Raw genomic sequence first — 24809 nt, 5'->3', positions numbered from 1 at the left:
GATTTGTGACAAATTTCCATTGTTCATTTTTACATATTTGTTGAACCCGAGAGTTAAAAAGAGAGAAAACACTAGAAATTTTCCAGATTGACCTACATAAGTGCTACGACTTGAGCTAAAACCAGAACTTAAAATGAGGCAGGTAGAGATGGAATGCTGCCTCATTTGTGTTGAAAAGCTCTCCAAATTCATTATTTCTGCAATTGGATCATTTTAGAAACCTCTCCACTTTTTCAACCCGCTTCAAGCATTAATCTAAATAAAGTTTCCATCACATCCAAACTCATTTAGCAACCCTAAATGAATCATCTTGAGAAGTACACATCTTGTCCCTCACATCTAATTGCTTATATGACCACACATTTACTTAATCTAATTTGACTAATTTCAAAGTTATTCAAGTCAGTTAATTTCTATGCTTGGGGACTATTCAAAGGTGATTACACATAACCCTTTCTGTGCTTTGGAACATATCCCTACTGTTGAAAAACATTCACAAGCGACACTCTTGGAGCAAAGTACACAAGGTCCCTCCAGCTCCCCAGGCTTTGCAATCTTCTATCCCCAAAGGAGAAAAATGAACACGATGACTTTGTTCCCTATCCCTCCCATTAATTGTTAATTGATACTTATTACATTCTGCCTATCTCCTAATCTCCTTAGAGAGTCTGAAATACACGAAATAATTCTGTGGTTACCTGTGAAGAGAAAGAAAATCAACACCATGATCATCGTGTACCCAAAGTACAAAACGGTGCTTGCCATGCCCGTGATTTGAAGTTTGGTAAAGAAGTAATAAATGGCATACATAAAAAAATAGACAGCTGTAAAACTGCTTGTAAAAAAGGCTCTCCACCACCAATGATAATCCTGCAAAAAGAAATAGACAAAACAACATTTTAGATGAAATTTTAATTATAAATAGGTTAGCAATTATTGTAATTACAAACAACATAAAATAGGCTCTCTAAGATTATGGATTAAAAGAAACAAAAGGGGAAATTCTATAAGAAATTTAATATAATATATACTGTCTGACTAATGCATGTTCTGCTTGGGGTACCCTAACCCTTATAAACTCTTGGTTTCCAGGGGGACCACAGTGCCCTTGAGGATTGTACTTCTAATGTGTGCATCCTTTCTATCATGACACTGCCTCAGCTCTGGAAGGTTTTCTGGTCAGCTTCAGTCTACTGGCTGGAGTTGTGCTGGGCCTGAATTGATGTCCCAGGCCAGGTAAAAAAGGTTAGTATAGAAACTTGAGCTAGACCTTTATGGTTAATGGGATTTGTTTTAACCGGCTAAATTCAGGACCCATGGAGGCATGACGAGATCAATAATCAGGTTAGTCTCACCCTGCCCCATGAGCTCCTATTGATAATAATTTTACTGTAAAGGCACTGTGTCAAGGGCCAAGGAGATAGTGCAGAAAACAGTTACCATAAGCAGGCCTGAGGTTGCTATCTTTAGAAAGGCCTGCTTGCAAGGTTGGCCCTTGACTTACATCTGGGAATCTGGCATGTAATCATTCGCTGACTGATCAAACTGGTTTGCTATACCTAGACTGCACAAACAATGTGATTTATGGTGAACACTTGCTTACCTTTTGGAAGTCTGGAATTTTTGTAGTTGCTAGGCAGAGGGTACTTATGTGACTAGCTCCCAATAAAAACTTTGGATGCTGAGTTTCTAAAGGGCTTCCCTGGGCAAAAACATTGCACATATATTACTGCATTTTTTACTGCTGGGGAAAGGAGCACACTCAGTGTACCCCCTCATGGGAGAGAGAAAGCATAGGAGGACTGTATGGATTTCTCCAGTCTCCACCTGTGTCTTTTTTGCTTGCTGATCCTGTTGTGCATGCTTTTGCTGTAATAAACCCTAGCCATAAATACATCTATATGCTGAGTCCCATAAGTCCTTCCAGTGAATCACCCAAAATGTGAGTGGTCTTGGAGAGCCCCAAAACATTTTCTAAGAAATAAAAATATACACATTATATGCCTATTACCCTATATTTCACTAACGATTGTTGCAGATTTTCTATGACAAAATGTACCTTAGAATTATTGAGTAGATAAGTAAAATATACAGTCACCTACCACATAATGACATTTTGGTCAACAATGGACTGCATGTAGGATGGTAATCCCACAAGATGAGTACCATATAGCCTAGGTGTGTAGTAGGCTATACTACCTAGGTGTGTGTAAGTACATTCAACGATGTTCACACAGTGACAAAATCACCTACCATCACATTTCTTAGAACATATCCCCGTTGTTAAGCGAGGCGTGACTGTATACATAATTGTTTTTACCTTTATACCTATAGCTCAAGAAGAAAATGCTCTAAGACATCATGTATATAATAGTCATTCCCTAAACTCCCTATTGTCACCTTTAGAGTGACATTTAACTACCAAAATAAGAGGGATTTAGGGAATTTAAGAAAACAATGTTCATTACAGCCTTAGTTTCCCAGAATGATGTCAGGAAAAAAATGGGGGTGGAGTGGGATAAAGGAACCATTTATGTCCATGGTAATCAAAAGGCAATGAAATGAAAGTAAGAAAAAGGGCCTTTAGCAACAATCTCAAACCCATAACATACAATCCTGACCTAAGCTGCAAGAAAACTTTAATTGTTAAAAAGAAAACACCATTGAGCCAGACCTTTTATATGTCTAAATATCAAATCAGTTCCCTATATTTTTCTATGTTAGCTGAATATTATGCAGCAACTATAGTAACTAGCCAGAGACAAATTGCTTTCTGTTTAAGTTTTCCATCAAAGTAGTATTAACATGATGGCTGCATCAAAATCAAAAAATGTCATTATGGGGGCCAGCCTGGTGGCTCAGTGGTTAAGTGCGCACGTTCCGCTTCAGCGGCCGGGGTTCATCAGTTCGGATCCCGGGTGCGGACATGGCACCGCTTGGTACGCCATGCTGTGGTAGGCATCCCACGTATAAAGTAGAGGAAGATGGGTACGGATGTTAGCTCAGGGCCAGTCTTCCTCAGAAAAAAGAGGAGGATTGGCAGATGTTAGCTCAGGGGTAATCTTCCTCGGGAAAAAAAACGTCATTAGGAAAAGACAATATAAAACTGATCCCAAGTTGTAGAAAACATGCCACTAACATTTATCTTAATTCCTTTCTCAACAAAGACTTCTAATTCCAGCAATGCAAGTGGAGAAAGCTTAAGGAGCATTAATCTCTTATGTCATTACCTCAGCACATAAATGAAAATAACACAGCAAAACCGTAGCTTCTGAACAGGTAATCAGGAGAATTATAAAGACTAAGAAAAGGAAGCCAAACATGAAGTATATCTGATGAGACCTGAAAATAAAAATGACAGCTTTAACATAAGCTTTAACTTAACAACACACACAGAAAGATCAGTCCAAATCTATACAAAAGGCTGTCACACACTTCTCTAACCTTTAATTCTTCATTCCAAACCTTCCCCTATCCATCTAGTATCGGAAAAAAAAACAACTTCCCTTCCCTATGCAGCTTCAGAGTTTGGCCACATCTTCTTCAGGCAGAATCAGTGTTGCTACTTACCTATGTTTCTCTGCTCGTATAATTTAGTTTTCACTTGAGACCCATCAATATCTCTATAATTTTCTCTATACATATTTAAAAACATGCTTTCTCTTTAGAAATGGAAGATTGTAAATGCCATAAATACCAGCGACTATATTATACAACAGAAAACCACAGAGTCAGACACCACTTTGCTTTGAAGGTCTATGGACATGCAGCCTCCCCAAATAGGTCTTTACAGCACAGTACACATAATTCTATCAAGTATACTTTCAAACATGCATTTTTTTAAAAAAATCCGTATAGATTACATTTAGGTCAAACTTCAGGAATGAAGTAACTTCTTTCATTATTACAGAGCTGAGGTGACCAAAGTGGAATGAGCAATATACATTTTTAAACGCCTTCTGAAAATAAGAAGAAACTGATGAACTGATCAATACCCCACTTTAAAATCTCATGTAAAATATATACCTGGGTGTGAGGATGAAGGATGGAGGTTGGAGAGAGTCCCCTTTATAGATAATATATAAAAAGTTGTACACAACAAATACACTGTTTCTCATTGAAACAAAAATTAATTCATCTAAAGAATCTTTTAGTTTTCAGTTTAAAATTACTTTTCCACCAAAAACATCTGGAAAGTATGGTTACTATAATCTATTTTGCAGCATGTTAAATATTTAGTTGCTGACAAGGTAACACATTTTACTGCTTATCTTTCAAACAAATTTGGCACAATGCTATTTAAAAAGTGAGCAATCGTTCAACATCCGCAAATCAATCAACATGATCCACCACATCAACAAACTGAGGAATAAAAACCACATGATCATCTCAATAGATACAGAGAAGGCATTTGACAAGATCCAACAGCCATTTATGATAAAAACTCTGAACAAAATGGGCATAGAAAGAAACTACCTCAACATAATAAAGGCCATATATGACAAACCCACAGCCAACACCATACCCAATGGGCAAAAACTGAGTGCCATCCCCCTGAAGACAGGAACGAGACAAGGATGCCCTCTATCACCACTCTTATTTAACATAGTACTCGAGGTCCTGGCCAGAGCAGTCAGGCAAGAAAAAGGAATAAAAGGAATCCAAATAGGGAGGGAAGAAGTGAAACTCTCGCTGTTTGTAGACAACATTATCTTATATATAGAAAACCCCAAAGAATCCATTGGAAAACTTTTAGAAGTAATCAACAACTACAGCAAAGTTACAGGGTATAAAATCAATTTACATAAATCAGTAGCATTTCTATACTCTAATAATGAACTAACAGAAAAAGAACTCAAGAACACAATACCATTCACAATCGCAACAAAAAGAATAAAATACCTTGGGGTACATTTAACTAAGGAAGTGAAAGACCTATACAATGAAAATTACAATGCTTTTCTGAAAGAAATGGATGACGACATAAAGAGATGGAAAGACATTCCATGCACATGGATTGGAAGAATAAACATAGTTAAAATGTCCATTCTACCTAAAGCAATCTACAGATTCAACACCACCCCAATCAGAATCCCAATGACATTCTTGACAGATATAGAACAAAGAATCCTAAAATTCATATGGGGCAACAAAAGACCCCGAATTGCTAAAGCAATCCTGAGAAAAAAGAACAAAACGAGAGGCATCACAATCCCTGACTTCAAAACATACTACAAAGCTACAGTAATCAAAACAGCATGGTACTGGTACAAAAACAGGTGCACAGATCAATGGAACAGAATTGAAAGCCCAGAAATAAAACCACACATCTATGGACAGCTCATCTTTGACAAAGGAGCTGAGGGCCTACAATGGAGAAAAGTCAGTCTTTTCAACAAATGCTGCTGGGAAAACTGGAAAGCCACATGTAAAAGAATGAAAATTGACCATTCTTTTTCACCATTCACCAAAATAAACTCAAAATGGATCAAAGACCTAAAGGTGAGACCTGAAACCATAAGGCTTCTGGAAGAAAATGTAGGCAGTACACTCTTTGACATCAGTATTAAAAGGATCTTTTCAGACACCATGTCTTCTCAGACAAGGGAAACAATAGAAAGAATAAACAAATGGGACTTCATCAGACTAAAGAGCTTCTTCAAGGCAAAGGAAAACAGGATTGAAACAAAAAAACAACCCACTAACTGGGAAAAAATATTCGCAAGTCATATATCTGACAAAGACTTAATCTCCATAATATATAAAGAACTCACACAACTCAACAACAAAAAATCAAACAACCTGATCAAAAAATGGGCAGGAGACATGAACAAACATTTCTCCAAAGAAGATATACAGATGGCCAATAGGCACATGAAAAGATGCTCATCATTGCTGATCATCAGGGAAATGCAAATCAAAACTACACTAAGATATCACCTTATACCCATTAAATGACAAAAATAACTAAAACAAATAGTAACGAACGCTGGAAAGGTTGTGGAGAAAAAGGAACCCTCATACGCTGCTGGTGGGAATGCAAACTGGTGCAGACACTACAGAAAACAGTATGGGGATTCCTCAAAAAATTAAACATAGAACTACCATACGATCCAGCTATTCCACTATTGGGTATCTATCCAAAGAGCTTGAAGTCAGCAATTCCAAAAGTCCCATGCACCCCAATGTTCATTGCAGCATTATTTACAATAGCCAAGACATGGAAGCAACCTAAGTGTCCATCAACCGATGAATGGATAAAGAAGACGTGGTACATATATACAACGGAATACTACTTAGCCATAAAGAAGAACAAAATCGTCCCATTTGCAACAACATGGATGGACCTTGAGGGAATTATGTTAAGTGAAATAAGCCAGACAGAGAAGGACAATCTCTGTATGACTCCACTCATATGAGGAATTTAAAAATGCAGACAAAGAGAACAGATTAGTGGCTACTGGGGGAAAGGTGGGCTGGGGGGTGGGTACAAAGGGTGAAAGGGTGCACTTACAACACAACTAACAAACAATAATGTACAACTGAAATTTCACAAGATTGTAACCTATCATTAACTCAATAAAAATTAAATTAAAAAATAAACTAAAAAAATGAAAAGTGAGCAATTTATAAGATCATTAAGCCTAACTTCTGAAGACTTAAAAGTTTTGTCTGAAAGATTCCTTTGGGACAAAAGTTGTTATAAACACACATAGTTGGCTTTTGCATTTTATTTTATGATGACTTTGCCCCATCTCCAAAAATCCCTCCACAGTAACAGCACGCTTGGTCAGCTCCTGAAACCAGAATGCAATCAAAAATCAAGAAGTAAGAAGAAAGGGATGCGGAGCAAATGAAATAGCTGTCAGAAAGCTAGGGCACTAAAGCTGTTGCACTTTAATCAGAGAGCACTGGTTCTTACTTTACATGCATTTCTAACTACCTTGGTTATTAGAATTCTTAAACCACAACAGATTAAAAGCAGCAAATAAAAAGAGGAAAGCTACAAGGAGCTGGCAGTCTGACACCAGAACTTAACAGTTGACAGGACGACAGAAAACTATTACTTACAGCTCAATATAGAAGAAGACCCAAAGTCAGTGGTCTTCCACTTATTTTTAGCAGAAGAACTCTAACTGAAATCTTGCATGGAAGGCCAATATGGAAAACAGATACAAATCAGAGCTGCCCCTTGCCATCTTTAGGCATCTCCCTCCAAGGGACACTCCCACCCCCAACCCTGCAAGGGCTCAGAGAAATAAAATTTGAGAGCAACTTTGCTGAGTCAGCTGGAAAGGCTTAAAAAGTGGTTATTAATTTTAAAAAAGGAAACTTGTATAGAAATTTCCATCAAAAAGAGGCTTTAAAATTTTGTGAATTGGGGCCAGCCCCATGGCATAGTGGTTAAGTCCAGCATGTTCCACTTCAGCAGCCCGGGTTCGCAGGTTTGGATACTGGGCACGGACCTACACAACTCATCAAGCCATGCTGCGGCGGCAACCCACATACAAAATAGAGGAAGACTGGCACAGATGTTAGCTCGGGACAATCTTCCTCAAGTAATAAAAGAGGAAGATTGGCAATAGATGTTAGCTCAGGGCAAATCTTCCTCAGCAAAAAATAAATAAATAAATCAATAAATAAATAATAGTGAATTAAGTCTTAGTTCCCCCAGCAAATTACCCCTGGGTCAGATAGCTATTTCCTGGACAAAGCAGGGTCAAATGAAGTTTTACCATAACAGAATTTAACTTCCTTGAAATATAGGCAAATTAATTTATTAACAATTAAGATTTTTGAGATTATGAAGATACAATACTCACCAAATACTGTTTAGAATGAAAAAGAGTTGAATAAAAATACAGCCAAAAGGTAAAATGCCACCGAGTATGATGCCAAAAAGTGCTTTGGTAGAGAAAGTCTGTAGTGGAACGTGACGGGGTATCTGGTTTATGTGAACTGGACTCCCAAACTGCTTGAAAATAAACCAAGTGAAAATCAGAATGACATGATATGTAAGTAAATGGATACAGATATAATCACAATACAGAGTCTTGAATCTGAACAGGACAAGCAACATTTCCCAGAGCAGTCATGTGGGCAGAGGCTGGACCCATGCTGTGCACTAGCAATAGAACGCAAGCCACAGAGGCAGTTTTACATATTTTAGAAGCTGCATTTAAAGAAGAGAAAGAGGTGAAATTAATTTATTAATATATTTTATTTGATCTAACATACCCAAATATTATCATTTAAATGTGATCAATATAAAAGGTATTAATCAGATAGTTCATATTCTTTTCAGTTTTGTTGTTCTGATTGTTTGAAATCCAGTGTATATTTTACACTTACAACAAATCTCAATTCGAACTAGCCACATTTCAAGCACTCAAAAGCCACAGGAGGCCAGTGGCCACCATACTAGACAGTGCACAGCGAGACAATAAGGATGTTTATCCTTCCTCATAAATTTCAAGGGCGAGATTGGACAAGATTTACTGGTAACTATTCCAATATGAAATAATATATGATGTCAAAAAGTTCTCTTAGAATTTATCTAAGAATTTCTCTCTTAAAATTTGTCAGTAGTTTACATAGATTTTTCTGTTTTCTGCTCTCTCTGGAACTCCACCTCCTGTTTTGCCTTGTCTAATTTCTCCCTGCAAACTCACGCTATGTTTAAACAATACTTCTGCAAGGTGGTCGCATTTAGTCTTTTTGGTATCCTGCTCCTCTTCCTTATACATGGAATGGGCTAATTTCAAATCTGTAAACTGAACAGCCCCATTTCTTGGACTATATCTTGGCTTTCTTCCCCCACTGTATAATCCTATTACTTTTCTGACTTTGTTAAAGTTAACCTTCCTACAATATGTCCCTTTAGTTTTGTCCATCAGCAATAGAGAGAAATATAAACAACATAAAAAGTGGGAAATACATTAAATAATATCATTTAAAGTGTTACTTTCATTAAAAATTTTTTTTAATATTTTATTCCAAAATGATTTTTCTCTGTAGTTTTCTCCAGTGGTACATTTTGCATTCCACGTATAGTATATACACATTGAGGTATTATTTCAGACATCACTCAACGGTCAAAAGCAGTATTTTAAAAGTTTACCTTTTTCTTGCTTCCGAAGTATGCACCAAAAAATGTTAGTGGTACTGAAATTCCAAACCACACTGCAAGGATACTTATCAGAGTACCAAATGAGATGGCGGCCGATGATCCTTCCACCCAAAGAATTATATTCATCGTGAAGAGGTCAATGACAACGATACTAGGGGGAAAATGCCATTAGAAAAGAATAGGCTTTCAGGAAAATGTTATAAACATACTTGATGTGAATGTCAGAACATTCTTTTGATGAAAAGGATATAACAAATTACAAGGTTAAACCCTAGAAGAATATTAAATCACCCTGTATAAACCCAGTCATTGAGCTGGGGCTTAAACCCAATACCATATAACAAGATAGCAGTTTATTACAGGATATAATTTCCACATCCTACTCATCTTTGCACCTCCAGAATCCAGCAGAAAATAAATAAGGTGTGGAGTAATATATCATGGAAAAACTCAATATGCAATATAGTGAACACAATTAACAAAATGTATATATTTAAAATCATTTTTAGAATTCTAGACTGAAATGGGCTATAAGAAGCCTCAAGTCAGACAAGTATTCACTTAAAACAAAGATTAGTATGGAGATTTCTCAAAAAGTTAAAAATAGAACTACCATATGACCCAGCCATCCCACTACTGGGTATCTATCCAAAGAACCTGAAATCAGCAATTAAAAGAGACTCATGCAAGATGTGGTATATATACACAATGGAGTACTACTCAGCCATAAAAAATGATGAAATCCAGCCATTTGAGACAATATGGATGGTCCTTGAGGGTATTATGCAGAGTGAAATTAGTCAGAGAGAGAGTCAAATACTGTATGATCTCACTCATAAGTAGAAGATAAAAACAACAACAAACAAACACATAGTAATGGAGATTGGATTGGTGGTTATGACAGGGGAAGGGAGGGGAGGACAAAAAGTGTGATTAGGCATCAGGGAAATGCAAATCAAAACTACACTAAGATATCACCTTACACCCGTTAGATTAGCAAAAACATCCAAAACCAAGAGCGACAAATGTTGGAGAGGTTGTGGAGAAAAAGGAACCCTCATACACTGTTGGTGGGAATGCAAACTGGTACAGCCACTATGAAAAACGGTATGGAGATTTCTCAAAAAGTTAAAAATAGAAATACCCTATGACCCAGCCATCCCATTACTGGGTATCTATCCTAAGAACCTAAAATCAGAAATCCCAAGAGTCCCTTGCACCCCTATGTTCATCGCAGCATTATTTACAATAGCCAAGACGTGGAACCAACCTACATGTCCAGAAACTGATGATTGGATAAAGAAGATATGGTATATATACACAATGGAATACTACTCAGCCATAAAAAAGACAAAATTGGCCCATTCGCAGCAACATGGGTGGACCTCAAGGGTATTATGTTAAGCGAAATAAGCCAGTCAGAGAAAGACGAACTCTATATGACTCCACTCATAGGTGGAAGTTAATATATTGACAAGGAGATCTGATCGGTGGTTACCAGGGAAAAGGGGGGGTGGGGGGAGGGCACAAAGGGGGAAGAGGTGTACCCACAACATGACTAACAATAATGTACAACTGAAATCTCACAAGGTTGTAATCTATCATAATATTAATTAAAAAAAAGTGTGATTAGGCTCAAACGTTAGGGGATGGACTATAATTAGTTTTTGGGTGGTGAACATGATGTAATCTATACAGAATTTGAAACATATTATGATGTACATCTGAAAGCTATATAATGTTATAATCCAATGGCACTGCAATTAAAAAAATTTTTTTAAATAAAAAGTAAAAAAAAGAGACTCATGCACCCCTATGTTCATTGCAGCATTATTCACAATAGCCAAGTCACGGAAGCAACCTAAGAGCCCATCAACTGATGACTGGATAAAGAAGATGTGGTACATATATACAATGGAATACTACTGAGCCATAAAAAAGGATAAAATTGTCTCATTCCCAACAATATGGATGTACCTTGAGAGTATTATGTTAAGCCAGAAATAAGCCAGATAGAGAAAGATAAACTCTGTATGATTGCACTCATATGTAGAAGATAAACAAACACATAGACAAAGAGAACAGATTAGGGGTTACCAAAGGAAACAGAGGTAGGGGGTAGGCACAAAGGGTGAAGTGGTGCACCTACAATATGACTGACAAATAATAATGTAAAACTGAAATTTTACAAGGTTGTAAACTATCATAACCTCAATTAAAAAATAAATTATAAAAACAAAGAGTTTTATATTAGTCACTCAAAATCAACAGATCAACTGCTAAATCTACTGGATAAATCACCAGGCAAGCCCAGCTATCGTGCCCCTATTTATCCCACACAAGTTTGATCAAAGCTACAGGTGAATATGGGTATGAGTATGGATGTGAGTGTCTCTGAAAGCCAAGAAGATGAGGTTGAAAGATGGGCAGAGGCTAGATTGTGAGGGGCTTTGAATGTCAGCTTAAGGAACGTAGACTTTATCCCATCAGCATCAGGAAGCAACGAAAGGCTTTTTACACTCAAAGCTGTGAGGTACACAGTGCAGTTTTTCAGGAAGATGAATCCACAGCACTGTGGAGGACAGACCTAAGGGAGGAGACGCTACAGACAAGGGGACTAGGTAGAAAGTGGTAAGGATCTGTATAATCTGGTGATGGTTAAAATGCAAAGGATGGATACAAAAGACATGAAGAATTAAGAGACTTTGGTTAAAGATGGCAGATTGAACATTCAGCTCTGCTCCCTCCTTAAAACTCCAATAAAATTATAGCAAAGGAATTTTAAAAGGGCATAAATACACAAGGATGGGGGATACAGCAAAGAAGACATTAGCAACGAACTTTGGAAACCAGATAGCAGACAAATAGTAACTGAGTTAGAAAAACCAGGAGGACTGGTTGAAAGTCAGCCTAAGACACTGACAGACCTACAGATTCCTTCCCTCAGTCTGCAGAGCCAAATAACTTCCCTTCTCGACCCCAGCAGAAGACTGGAGGTCTAGTCTCTTAGAGAAGATCCCTGAAGCTCAGAAGAAAACTTTAAAAAAGAAAATCTATGATTGACATCCTCAGCGAGACTAGAGGAGACATTGCAATGATGAGAAAAGAAGAGGAAATTTTAAGGACTATTGAGAAAATAAAAGAGCTCTTTGGAATTAAAAATATGACAAAGGAAATTAAAACCTCAATAAAAGGGTTGTAAGATAAAGCTGATGAAAGGTCTTAGAAAACAGCTTTTTAAAGGAAGAAATGGAGAACAGGGGAAAAAAAGGAAAATTAGATGACCAACCCAGGCATATGAAAAATAGGAGTTACCTGAATAGAGTTTGTTCTGATTGTCTTTAAGGGATATTAAGTAATTTGCTCGAGGTCGGACAGCTGATAAGAGGCAGAGCTGGGATTCTAACTCAAGTGTGTCTGATTTTTTAAGAGCAAGCTTTTGCCATTCCACTATGCTATAATAAAGGCTTTATGGTAAGAACCTACCCCACCAATGACATCTATCCTCTCCGCCCCAGACATTTTGTCAACGACCACAGAGCAGAAATGTGGTAACAGCCATTGCCTGATGCACCAGGTTAGACTTTGAGGTCTACTGTTTAAGGAATCTCTGATTTAGTTCTTTAGTTGTAGGTTCTCTCAAGGTCCAATCCACTTCTCAGATTCTAATGCTGCCTTCATATTTGCCATTTCTTCTCAATTTCTCATTAAGGATCATTGTTTCGGATGCTTCCCCATCTCTCATTACAAGTGATTTGGTCCTTTCTAAGTCAACTTCAATCATTTGTTCTTTCACTTTAGTATTTCTACTTCACCTTTCCCCTTGGTGTTTATAATCTCTTCTGTCTCCTAAAACCTGTGTTAGCAGGTAAATCTATTCTGCATTTTAAAGGGTCGTACTTTGCTTCTGCTGGAGATGTAGTTTTGAGTCCTCTTGAGCAACACCAAATACAACAACAAAACCTCACCTTAAGTCTCATCAGTTTCTGGCATCTCAGTAAGGGAGTCTGGTTTCTCATGATTTAACCATACTTCTTAAAATGTTTTTTAATACCTTTCTGCCCTAATGAATTTGCTTAGCCACAATATTCCTCTGCCAAATTTTCTAGCTTTTGAGAGATTAATTTCAGCTGTTATCATTCCATGGCCAGAAAAATTACTTCTCACTTGACAAATCATAACCTCCCTTCTTATACATAAACTTAATTAACCCATCTCAACAATTTCCCTTTTGAAAGTACACGCTAGAATGTTAATATGTGTTTAACAATTCTGTAACTGTCCTTCAATTTCACATCTTTATATTCTAAATATTTCTTCCTTTGTCGACCTCTAATTATGTCTAGACCTTTTCATGGAATCATAAACAGCAAAACTAAAAGGAAACGTAAAAGGTCACCTAGGTCCATCTCCTACATGAAACATTTATTCACACATTTATCAAACAATTATTGAGTATCTGTGTGTTAGGCCCTGGCACTCAAAGATAAATAAAACAAAAATCTTTGCTCTGAAAAAGCTCAGTCTGGCGGGGGACAGAGATAAACAAATAAATTACAATACAACATGGGAAATGCTATAGCAGATGATGGTCACAGAGCAGTAGGAACACAGAATAAAAGAGTGACCAAAAATGCTTTATAGCTCACAAAACAATTTCACAATCCATTAGTTCATTTACTTCTATAAACGACTCTGTGACACAGGCATTAAAGGCAAGGAAGTGGACAATCAGGAAGGTTACAGGACTCGCCCAAAGTCACTTACCTAATACTGAGTGCTGGAATTGAAACTTTCTCCTTCTAATTTTAAAGTTTGGGGAGATGCCCATCAAACTGTGCTGACTCTTCCCTTTCCTACCTACCACTTTTGGGGTTACATGAAGGAAAAGTACATCATTTAATAATTTCACTCCTTCAATTTCTTTTAGGGAGCATATATGTTCATTAGCCTAACTGCTCCTCCATTTAAATTTAAATCCATTTTTACATTGCCCATTTATATACTGTAAAATACTGAAATTCTCTTTCAACCTAGCACATTCCAAGACATAAGAATTCCAGTGCCTTATGATTCTGTCTCCCATCCACCTAAGAGAGCCCCTAAAGGACTCAAGGGAAATATGTCCTTCATATCATCCCCCGTTTACTGCTCTAAAATTGCATTCAGTTCTACTCACAGAACTAGGAAACTAAATCTGTTTTACATTTTTAAATCATTCACATGATTCAATCATGGAGCAGATATTTATTGAGCACTTACTCCATACAAGGCACTTATACTGCATGTAAGGCACTGGGTTACACACTGTGAAAGATACAGAAATGAACAAGACATAGTACTCTCTCATGAGTTTTAGAATGTAGAATGAGAGATAGAACACATTTTAAAAACTGCAATCTAAGGAATACTGTGATAAGTGTAATATTGGTAATAGACACTGTACAATTTCAGAACATGGAAGTGGTGGCATTTGAGCTGGGACTTAAAGAATGAATAGAAATTTGGCACTGAAAAATTGGAAAGAAGATATTACAAATAGATGGAACGGCATGAGCAAAGGCATGATAATAGAAGAAAATAGTATCTAATAACCACAGCTACCATTTATCAAGCACTTATTATGTGCTAGGCACTGTTCCAAATGCTTTACATACATTATCCCATTTAATCCTCATAGCAACTATCTGAGGTAGACAACACCATTATTTCCATATTGCAGAAGAAGAAATCTAATATTAGAGAGGTAAAATAACTTGCCCAAGGTCCCATTATTAGTAAATATTATTTGAAACTCTTTTTTTGCCTATCTAATTTAAAACACAACTGCATAATGCAATAATTATATATCCATGTTGATGAGCATACAAAGTATTAAGATGTAATTTATATGACAAAAACAGCACAAAGGAGGGAGGAGGGAAAGGAGCTATATAGAAGCAAAGTTTTTGTATAATAATGAAATTAAATTAGTATTAATCTGAACTAGATTGTTATAAATTGAGACAGTAATTGTAACCCATAAGGTAACCCTGAAGAAAACAACTCAAAAAATAGTAAAAGAAGTGACAAGGGGATAAAAATGGTACACTAGAAAATATCTATTTAACACAACAGAAGACAGTAATGTAGGAATAGAAGAACAAAAAAAGACAAGATTTATAGAAATAAAAATATCAAAATATCAGATGTAAAGCCTACCTTATCAATAATTACATTAAATGTAAATAGATGAAATATTTCAATTAAAAGTCACAGGTTGACAAAATGGACCAAAAAACAAAGATCCAAATATATGATGTCTACAAGAGACATAACTTTGATTCAGAGAAATAAATAAGTTGAAAATAAAAGGATTGTATTATACTACATATAAATATAAATATCATGCAAACAGTAATGAAAAGAGAGCTAGAGTAGCTATATTTCTATCAGACAAAATAGACTTTAAGACAAAAAGGATTATGAGAGGCAAAGAAGGACATTTTATAACGATAAGAGGGTCAATCTATCAAGAATATACAACAATTATAAACATATACATACCTAACTGCAGAACCCCAAAATATATGAAGCAAAAACCGACAGAACAAAAGGAGAAACAGACAATTCAATACTAATAGTTGGAGACTTAAATACCCCCTTTCAATAATGGATAGAACAACTAAACAGGAGATCAGCAAGGAAACGGAAGACGTTAACAACACTATAAACATATTAGACCTAACAGACATCTACAGAACACATTCCCCTCAAGTGTACATGGAACATTCTCCAGGGTAGACCATATGTTAGGCCATAAAGCAAGTCTCAACAAATTTGAAAGATTTGAAATAAGACAAAGTATAATGTCATTGAAAGAAATTAAAGAAGACCAAATAAACGGAAAGACATCCTGTGCTCGTGCGCTGGAAGACTTACCACCGTTAAAATGGCAATATTCCCCAAACTGATCTACGGATTCCACGCCATCCCTAGCAAACTCCCAGGCAGCTTTGTGAAGAAATCGAAAAGCTCTTCCTAAAATTCATCAGGAAATACAAAATTCCAGAATAACCAAAACAATCTTGAAAAAGAACAAAGTTAGAGGTCTCACATTTTCTAACTTCAAAATTTATACTAAGCTACAGTAATCAAGACTCCGGGTACTGGCCTAAGGACAGACATACAGACTAATGGATTAGGATTGAGAGCCCAGAAATAAAATCATAGATTTATGGTCATTTGAGTTTCAACAAGGGAGTCAATACAATTCAATTGGGGGAGAATATTCTTTTCAACAAATAACATCAGGACAACTGGATATCCATGTACAAAAGAATGAAGTTGGACCCCTACTTCACACCATATACAAAAATGAACTCAAGATGGATAAACATCTAAATTTAAGATGTAAAACTATAAAACTATTACAAGAAATATGCACAAATTTTAGTGACCTTAGATTAGGCTTCTTAAATATGACACCTAAAGCACAAACAACCAAAGAAAAGATAAATAAATTGAATGTCATCAAAATTAAAAAGTTTTCAACTTCAAAGAAAACGATCGAGAAACCGAGACAACAATTCACAGAATGGAAGAAAATATTTATAAATCATATATCTTATAAGAATCTAGTAACCAGAATATATAAAGAGCTCCTACAATTCAACAATAAAAAGTAAAATAACCCCATTTAAAAATGGGCAAAGGATTTGAATTGATATATTTCCAAAGAAGATATGCAAATGGCCAATAAGCACATGAAAAGATGCTCAATACCATTAGCCATCAGGAAAATGCAAATTAAAATTACAATGAATTGTCACTTCACACTCACTAGGATGATTATAATCAAAAACAGAGATAATAACAAATGTTGGTTAGGGTGTGGAGAAACTGGAACTCTCATACATTGCTGGTAGGAATGTAAAATGATGCAACCACTTTTGAAAACAGTCTGGCAGTTTCTCAAAATGGTAAACAGAATTATCATAAGACCCAGCAATTCCACTCTCAGGTATAAACCCAGTAGAATTGAAAGTATATGTTCACTCAAAACAGTATACACAAAAGTTCATAGCAGGGGCCGGCCTAGTGGCATAGTGGTTAAGTTCATGTGCTCCACTTTGGTGGCCCAGGGTTCACAGGTTTTGGATTCTGGGCGTGGATCCAGCACTGCTTGTCAAGCCATGCTGTGGTGGCATCCCACATAAAATAGAGGAAGATTGGCACAGATGTTAGCTCAGCAACAATCTTCCTCAAGCAAAAAGAGGAAAATTGGCAACAGATATTAGCTCAGGGCCAATCATCTTGACAAAAATGTTCATAGCTGCTCTATTCACAATATCCAAAAGCTGAAACAGCCCAAATGATGAATAGACAAACAAAAAGTGGTAATCGATATAATGGAACATTATTCTATCATAAAAGTAATGAAGTACAAATACATGCTATAACATGGATGAACTTTCAAAACATTATGCTAAGTGAAAGAAGTCAGATGCAAGAGGTCACATTTTTTATGATTCAATTTATATGAAATTTCCAGCATAGTCAAGTCCATAGAGACAGAAAGTAGATTAGTAGATTAGCAGCTAAAAATTCCAATGATACTTTTCACAGAGATAGAAAAAAACAATCCTAAATTTCATATGGAACCACAAAAGACCCCCAATAACCAAAGCAATCCTGAGAAAGAAGAAGAAAGCTGGAGGCATCACATTCCTGATTTCAAACTATACTACAAAGCTAGAGAAATCAAAACAGTGATGGATGGTAACCAAACTTACTGTGGTGCTCATTTTATAGTGCATACAAATATTGAATCATTATGTTGTCCACCTGAAACTAATATAAGGTATATATGTCAATTATACCAAATAAAAAAATTAATAAAAAAGAAGGCACCAACCCTGCTGATACCTGGATTTCCAATTTCTAGCCTCCAGATGTGTGAGACAATAAATACCTGTTGTTTAAAAAAACAGTATAGTACTGGGCATAAAAATAGACACATAGACCAATGGAACAGATTTGAAAGCCCAGAAACAAATCCTCACATATGTGGTCAACTAATATTTGACAAGGGAGCCAAGAATACTCAATGGGGAAAGGATAGTCTCTTCAATAAATGGTGTTGAGAAAACGATAATTACTTTAAGAATGAAATTGGACCCCTATCTTACATTACTCACAAAAATTAACTTGAAATGGATTAAAGACTTAAACAGAAGACATGAAACCATAAAACTCCTAGAAGAAAACACAGGGGAAAAACTCCTTGACATTGGTCTTCACGACAATTTTTTGAGTATGACACCAAAAACACAAGCAGCAAAGGCAAAAATTAATAAGTGGAACTACATCGAATTTAAAAGCTTCTATACAGCCAAAGAAATAATCAACAAAACGAAAAGGCAACCTACTGAATAGGAGAAAATATCTGTAAATCTTATAACTGATAAGGAGTTAATATCCAAAATATATAAAGTCATACAACTCAATAGCAAAAACAACCACAACAATCCGATTAACAAATGGGTAGAGGAACTGAAGACATACAGATGGCCAACAGGTACGTGAACAGGTGCTCAACATCACGAATCATCAGGGAAATGCAAACAAAACCATGAGATATCACCTTACACCTGTTAGAATGGCTATTCCCAAAAAGACAAGAAATAACAAGTGTTGCCGAGGATGTGGAAAAAAGGGAAGTCTTGTGCACTGTTGGTGAGAATGTAAATTGGTGCAGCACCTATAGAAAACAGTATGGAGGTTCCTCAAAAGATTAAAAATAGAACTACCATATGATCCAGCAAAACCAATTCTGGGTGTATATCCAAAGAAAATGAAAACAGGATCTCAAAGAGATATCTGCACTCCTGCGTTCATTGCAGCATTATTCACAACCTGCTCAAGGCCTCATAACTAGAAAAAGGCAGAATTGGGAAATGAAACCCTATGTATGTACAGAGTGAATGGCATGTGTGTGTGTCTGACTCTAAAGCCTGTGCTGGTAGCCTCTAAAGTTACCTCTCCGCTTCAATACATGGTTATGAATTATTGTTATTGTTGTTTACAATGAAATCATTTAAAAATAAGTAATACATGCATATGGTACACAATGCAAAAGGTGAAAAACCAAAAGTGAAAAGAAAGAGTGAAAAGTAGTCTGCTTCATACTCCTGTCACCCAGCCATCCAGTAACCCACCCAGGCGACAATCACTGTTAACAGCTGCTTTTCAAATTAGATTTTTTTTTTATTTTTACAAAATTGTGGTTTGATACTACATCATTTCATAGCGCATGTTATTATGAATTTCTACTCTAATTTTTAAACTTTTTGGGTTAAAACATTCTTCAAAATTGATCACATAGAAAACATAATAAAAACAGCTCATAGTGCATTGCAAATGCTAACACTTTTCAGACAATGATTGTTCAATTTGGCTAATCAAGATTATCAATATAGGGCCAGGCCCATAGCCAAGTGGTTAAGTTCACGTGCTCCACTTCAGTGGCCCAGGGTTTCACTGGTTCGGATCCTGGGCACGGACATGGCACCACTCATCAGGTCACGTTGAGGCAGCATCCCACATGCCACAACTAGAAGGACCCGCAACTAAAATATACAACCATTCACTGGGGTGATTTGGGGAGAAAAAGCAGAAAAAGAAAAAAAAACACTGGCAATGGTTGTTAGCTCAGGTGTCAATCTTAAAAAAAAGATTATTGATATAGTACATTCTAATCTTGCACTATTTCTATTTCAATGATGTAACTTATTTTTACCATAAGATAGAACATCTGTATAATGAAAAATGGGCCATTACTATTCATCTTAAGCCATGAAGACAGAGTTTTCAGGGCGATTTACATTTATTTCCTCTACAATGCCTAGCATAATGCCTTATATATAGTAAAAACAAAAACAAAAAAACCCACAATAAGTATGTTGAAGGAGTAACTAAATGATGCAGAGAATAGTAGATGGTTTATTGACTGATTCTTGCATGCAATATCCCTTGCATTACAATCCAGTATAACAACTTCGGCACAATGGCACTTTGTTACCAAATTTATTCAGTTTGAGATTCATCTAAGTCTTGAACTTGAAGCAACAAATACCTGAAATATTGTTAAAAGTATCTCCTTACATAAGTCTATTAAAGCCTTCACCTCAGGAAAGACCACCATTCTAGTTTCCCTGAAAAGAGTTATAAGAAAAGCAGATGGCCCTATTCAAGGTGATGAGAGGGAGGGGAGTGCATTGTCCTTATTTTAAATAAGTCAAAAATTCTGAGAGACATATATTTGATGTGCAAACTTACAATGTTCAATCCGTTCAATGATCTTAGCTTTTTCCCTAGAGTTTAGGGGAAAACAAGCCAAGTGTAGATAAAAGATGATGAGTCTACTGAACCTATCACTACATTGCTTCACTCATGGCACTATGCTCCGTCATAGAGCACTTTTAAAGCATTGGCTCTCATTTTGTCACTAATCAATATATAATGTAATTGAATTTGCTATATATAACTTTCATTATAGGACCTCTTCCACCATTTTAACACAATTCTAGCATCAAGGACATGGGAATTTTGTAACAAATAGGAATTAAAGTATCACATAACAGTTAAGATATAATCCAATAAATACCATATGATTTCACTCATATGTGGAAATAAAAAAAACAATAACAATCACACAGATACAGAGAACAGATTAGTGGTTACCAGAGGGGAAGTGGGCAGGGAGGAGGACAAAAGGGGTAAAGGGACACATTTGTATGGTGACAGATGGAAACTAGACTTTTGGTGGTGAATACAATGTACTGTATATAGAAGTTGAAATATAATGATGTACACCTGAAATTTACATGTTATAAACTAATGTTACCTCAATAAAAATATATTACACAGAGAAAAAAAGATATAATCTACTGCATTTTCCTTAAAAAAAAACAAAACTCCTGTCCTTCAGGACATACAAAGGTAAGAATTTTTAAAAATGAAACAGAGTATTGATGGAATTGTGTCCCTGAAAATTCAAATGTTGATGTCCTACTCTCTAATGTGATGGTATTTGGAGATGGGGCCTTTGGGAGGCGATCGGGTTTAGATGAGGTCATGAAGGTGGGCCTTCATGATGGGGTTAGTGTCCTTATAAGAAGAGATACCAGAGAATTCTCTCTCTCCTCTCTCTCTCTCTCTCTTCAAGACACCAGAGAGTTCTCTCTCTCCTCTCTCTCTCTCTTCAAGACAGCAGAGAGTTCTCTTTCTCTCCGAGACACCAGAGAGTTCTCTCTCTCCTCTCTCTCTCTCCCTCTCTCTCTATTCGAGACACCAGAGAGTGCTCTCTCTCCTCTCTCGTTCTCTCCCTACTATGTGAGGACACAGAAAGAAGGCTGCCATCATCAAGCCAGGAAGCGAGCTCTCACCAGGACCTGACCCTGTTGGTGCCCTGATCTCGAACTTCCCAGCCTCCAGAACTATGAGAAATAAATTTCTGTTGTTTAAGAGATGGAGTCTATAGTATTTCGTTATGGTAGCCCAAGCTGACTAAGACAAAACATATCAAACAATTTGGAGATAAAACCCTAACCAAGCCAGGACTTAATCAGCAAGGTACTGTGGGAAGAACACTGGACGGAATGCAGGGAATACATCCAGTTATGTATAGCCCGGGCTCCATTAATGACATCACATGTGACCTTGAACATGCTGCTCTCTGGCTTGGCCACCAGTTCTGCATCTCTATCATTAGGGGACTGAATGAGCTACTCTTTTTTTTTTTTTTGTGGAAGATTAGCCCTGAGCTAACATCTGCCACCAATCCTCCTCTTTTTTCTGAGGAAGACTGGCCCTGAGCTAATATCCGTGCCATCTCCGTCTACTTGATATGTGGGATGCCTGCCAGAGCATGGCTTGCCAAGCTGTGTGTAGGTCCGCACCTGGGATCTGAACTGGCAAACCCCAGGCCACCAAAGCAGAACGTGCAAACTTAACCACTGCGTCACGGGGCTGGCCCCTGAATGAGCTCCTCTTAAGCCACTGAGCAGCAGCACTCCCACTCGCACTCTGACTCTGACCCCACCTTGGAACTGCAGTAACCAGGTAAGACAGGAAGGAATAACTGCTGAAGGCAGAGACGAGGCAAATAACACCAGGTGGTGCATAAACTGCCGCTCTAACAGGATACGCAATGCAAGATGAATAACTGAAATGAGCAGTTACGAAATCTGCCTCAGAAACAAAGATCAAAATGGAATAGTGCAGCAGCATCGTCTGCTCTCTGTGGTAGAGGTTAAGATGTACAAAAAGACGAAAAGAATGCAGACACAACAGACAGAGAATGCTACAGCTATAGAAAACACAGTGGTCATTCATCTCCTTTCTGCTCTTCATTACTGTATACAATGCTTTTTCCAAGATGAAGTATAAGAAAGGGTATAATTGCATAAAGAAAAGAGAAGGCGAGATACTAACCCAGGGCATAATAGTGCTGTCAGCAGAAAATTTGTATTCCAGTTAACACCTTTAAATGCTGAGGAAATAAAAGACAGAATAGTTACTGTAGCAATTTGATTTAGTCCCTTTTACAAATACTTAGAGTAACCAAGACACAATTACATTTTAATCAGTGGCCTAAAATCCCCCATGCGATTTTTAAATTTTCTATTTTACTGCCTTTTAATTTCTACATTTAACACAGCAGCTTACTAGAATAATAACAGTTGTCATACTTACTCTTATACATTTTAGCAGACACATATCCAGCAGGAGTTCCCAGAAGGACCCATAACACGATGGCACAGGTCATTAAAGCGCCTCGTTTGGAAGCGGAAAGAAAACCAAGGCAGGCCAGAACTGGAGGCACAAAAAAGACATATCAAACCTGTAACAATAATAGCCTCAAAAGCACAGAGAACTTGATAATAACTGAAAGACACCTTTAATAAGACAGATTATATGAAAACGCACACAAAGATATTCTCTGATGTGGGTACTTAAGCAACACTGCAAATGAATGTTACTCACTTAGCTAATTGGCAATTTTTTCTTAATGAAAAGGTCTGATTTTCAATACAAGGCAAATGAAGTAAGTTTCTGAGTTGGATTTAGTCTTTAATTCCACTGTTTAAATCAAAATTAAACACAGTATCTCCCCCTTCCCTCCTCCAGTAGTCACTCCCGAAACAGCAAATCATTTTTCCCACAAAAATGTCCTTTAATGATGTACACCTGACATTTACATAATGTTCTAAACCAACGTGACCTCAATTCAAAAAATTCCTTCTGTTTCCTTTTATTCAAGGAGAGGAATAAAACAAAGTGAGACTTGGTCTCAGGAAAATATAACCTTAAGAGCTGAATTTTGAAATTATTGTTGAGATCTGAAACACCTACTAAGCCATTTTTTTACAGCAGCTTTCTTTGTGAAAAGCACTCCTCTGGCTATCAAAAACTGACAAGCTCCATTTTTGGTTTATAAATGAAGGCAGCCAGGGTTCATCAGGCATCATAAGCCTACGAAAGATGCCATTCTGTTTGTACATTTAAAGACCAGTACTGAGGCTTGCCATAGCCTTTCAAAATGCTAGTCTTTGAATTATGAACTCCCTTATCGTCTTAAAATGTGATTCTACCCACAGGCTGATTTTCAAGAAAACATCCATTTTGCAAAGCAAGGAATATGTGTATTGGACATTACAATAAATTATTCAGAACCGAAGAAGCTATGAAAGATCCTTTATATAGGAACATATTCAGACTCATATCCCTAATTTGAGAATACAGAAATGTAAGTACTAAAAAACACATTTCCTTAAACTTTAAGGTATAATTTTCAAAGTCCCTTTGTCCACATGAATCAAAGTTGACATATGTCGGCAGTTCACTAAGAATGTTTAAGATGACACGTATTGATCCAAGCCTACTCACATAAAGCAATGAACGTCATAATCAAAACTTGTATTCCTTGACCCAGGAAAACTGACAGCAACATTCCGTATCTTGGAGGTCTGAATACATCCCCATGAACCAGCTTCCAACCAAACTCATCCTGGGCCTCTTCCTGCATGTGAGAAAGTCTTTAGTAAGCACACAAGTGACTATGACAGAAAGGTATAAGAGCTCTGAAAGTTAGACGAAACTGAACTTTCCTCTAAAGACAGACTAACTGGAAACCAAGGGCTCATTTGGATATAGCAAGTCTCTACAAGGTATGTGATCCTGCCATACAAATGATTCACTCCCTTACTCTAAGTTTTGCACCGGAGGGAGTGTGTTAATTATATAAAGCACACAACTGGCTTGATTTTCATGAAGAAAGCAAAATGATTTAACATACACAAGGAATTCAACCAATTTTATAGAAATTAAAAATTCGGCAATGCACAAATGATTACAAGAGTCAAAACAAATAATTAGATAAAACTAAATTTAACCTAAATTATAGTATTTTGCAATGTTTGGTACATTTATCTCATATTCTGAATTAATGAAAATCTTAAATAATGATATTTTGAAAGCTCATAAACACATAAAAAAGAATATAACCAAAGAGTTCACAACAAATAACTCTCTAATAAATTTACCTGTACTTTTAAGAAATCCACACAACTCTACACTTTCTGATATGGTATAATATGCAAAATTACTAGACACTGAAAATTGTATTCAAGTTGTT

The 24809-nt window shown here is 36.6% G+C and overlaps 1 protein-coding gene across 2 annotated transcripts in view; it reads right to left on the bottom strand.

Moving 5' to 3' along the window:
* TM9SF5 (transmembrane 9 superfamily member 5) overlaps positions 1-24809 on the bottom strand; it is an 89489-nt gene that overhangs the window by 11870 nt on the left and 52810 nt on the right. Inside the window, exons 10-16 of one of the 2 annotated variants that reach the window (XM_023634387.2) lie at positions 24062-24194; positions 22868-22987; positions 22607-22664; positions 9122-9281; positions 7824-7972; positions 3231-3342; positions 699-870 (exon numbers count right to left, since the gene is read on the bottom strand). In XM_023634387.2, coding sequence (XP_023490155.2) covers positions 699-870; positions 3231-3342; positions 7824-7972; positions 9122-9281; positions 22607-22664; positions 22868-22987; positions 24062-24194 — 904 coding nt within the window. Of the gene's footprint in view, positions 1-698; positions 871-3230; positions 3343-7823; positions 7976-9121; positions 9282-22606; positions 22665-22867; positions 22988-24061; positions 24195-24809 lie in introns of both variants that reach the window. The other variant, XM_014729211.3, reaches the window with a different exon arrangement.

This window comes from Equus caballus, chromosome X, assembly GCF_041296265.1.
Source record: "Equus caballus isolate H_3958 breed thoroughbred chromosome X, TB-T2T, whole genome shotgun sequence".
In the NCBI taxonomy this organism is placed as follows: domain Eukaryota; kingdom Metazoa; phylum Chordata; class Mammalia; order Perissodactyla; family Equidae; genus Equus; species Equus caballus.
The sequence above is the reverse complement of the archived record's forward strand: the minus strand, read 5'-3'. Positions and strand labels throughout refer to the sequence as shown.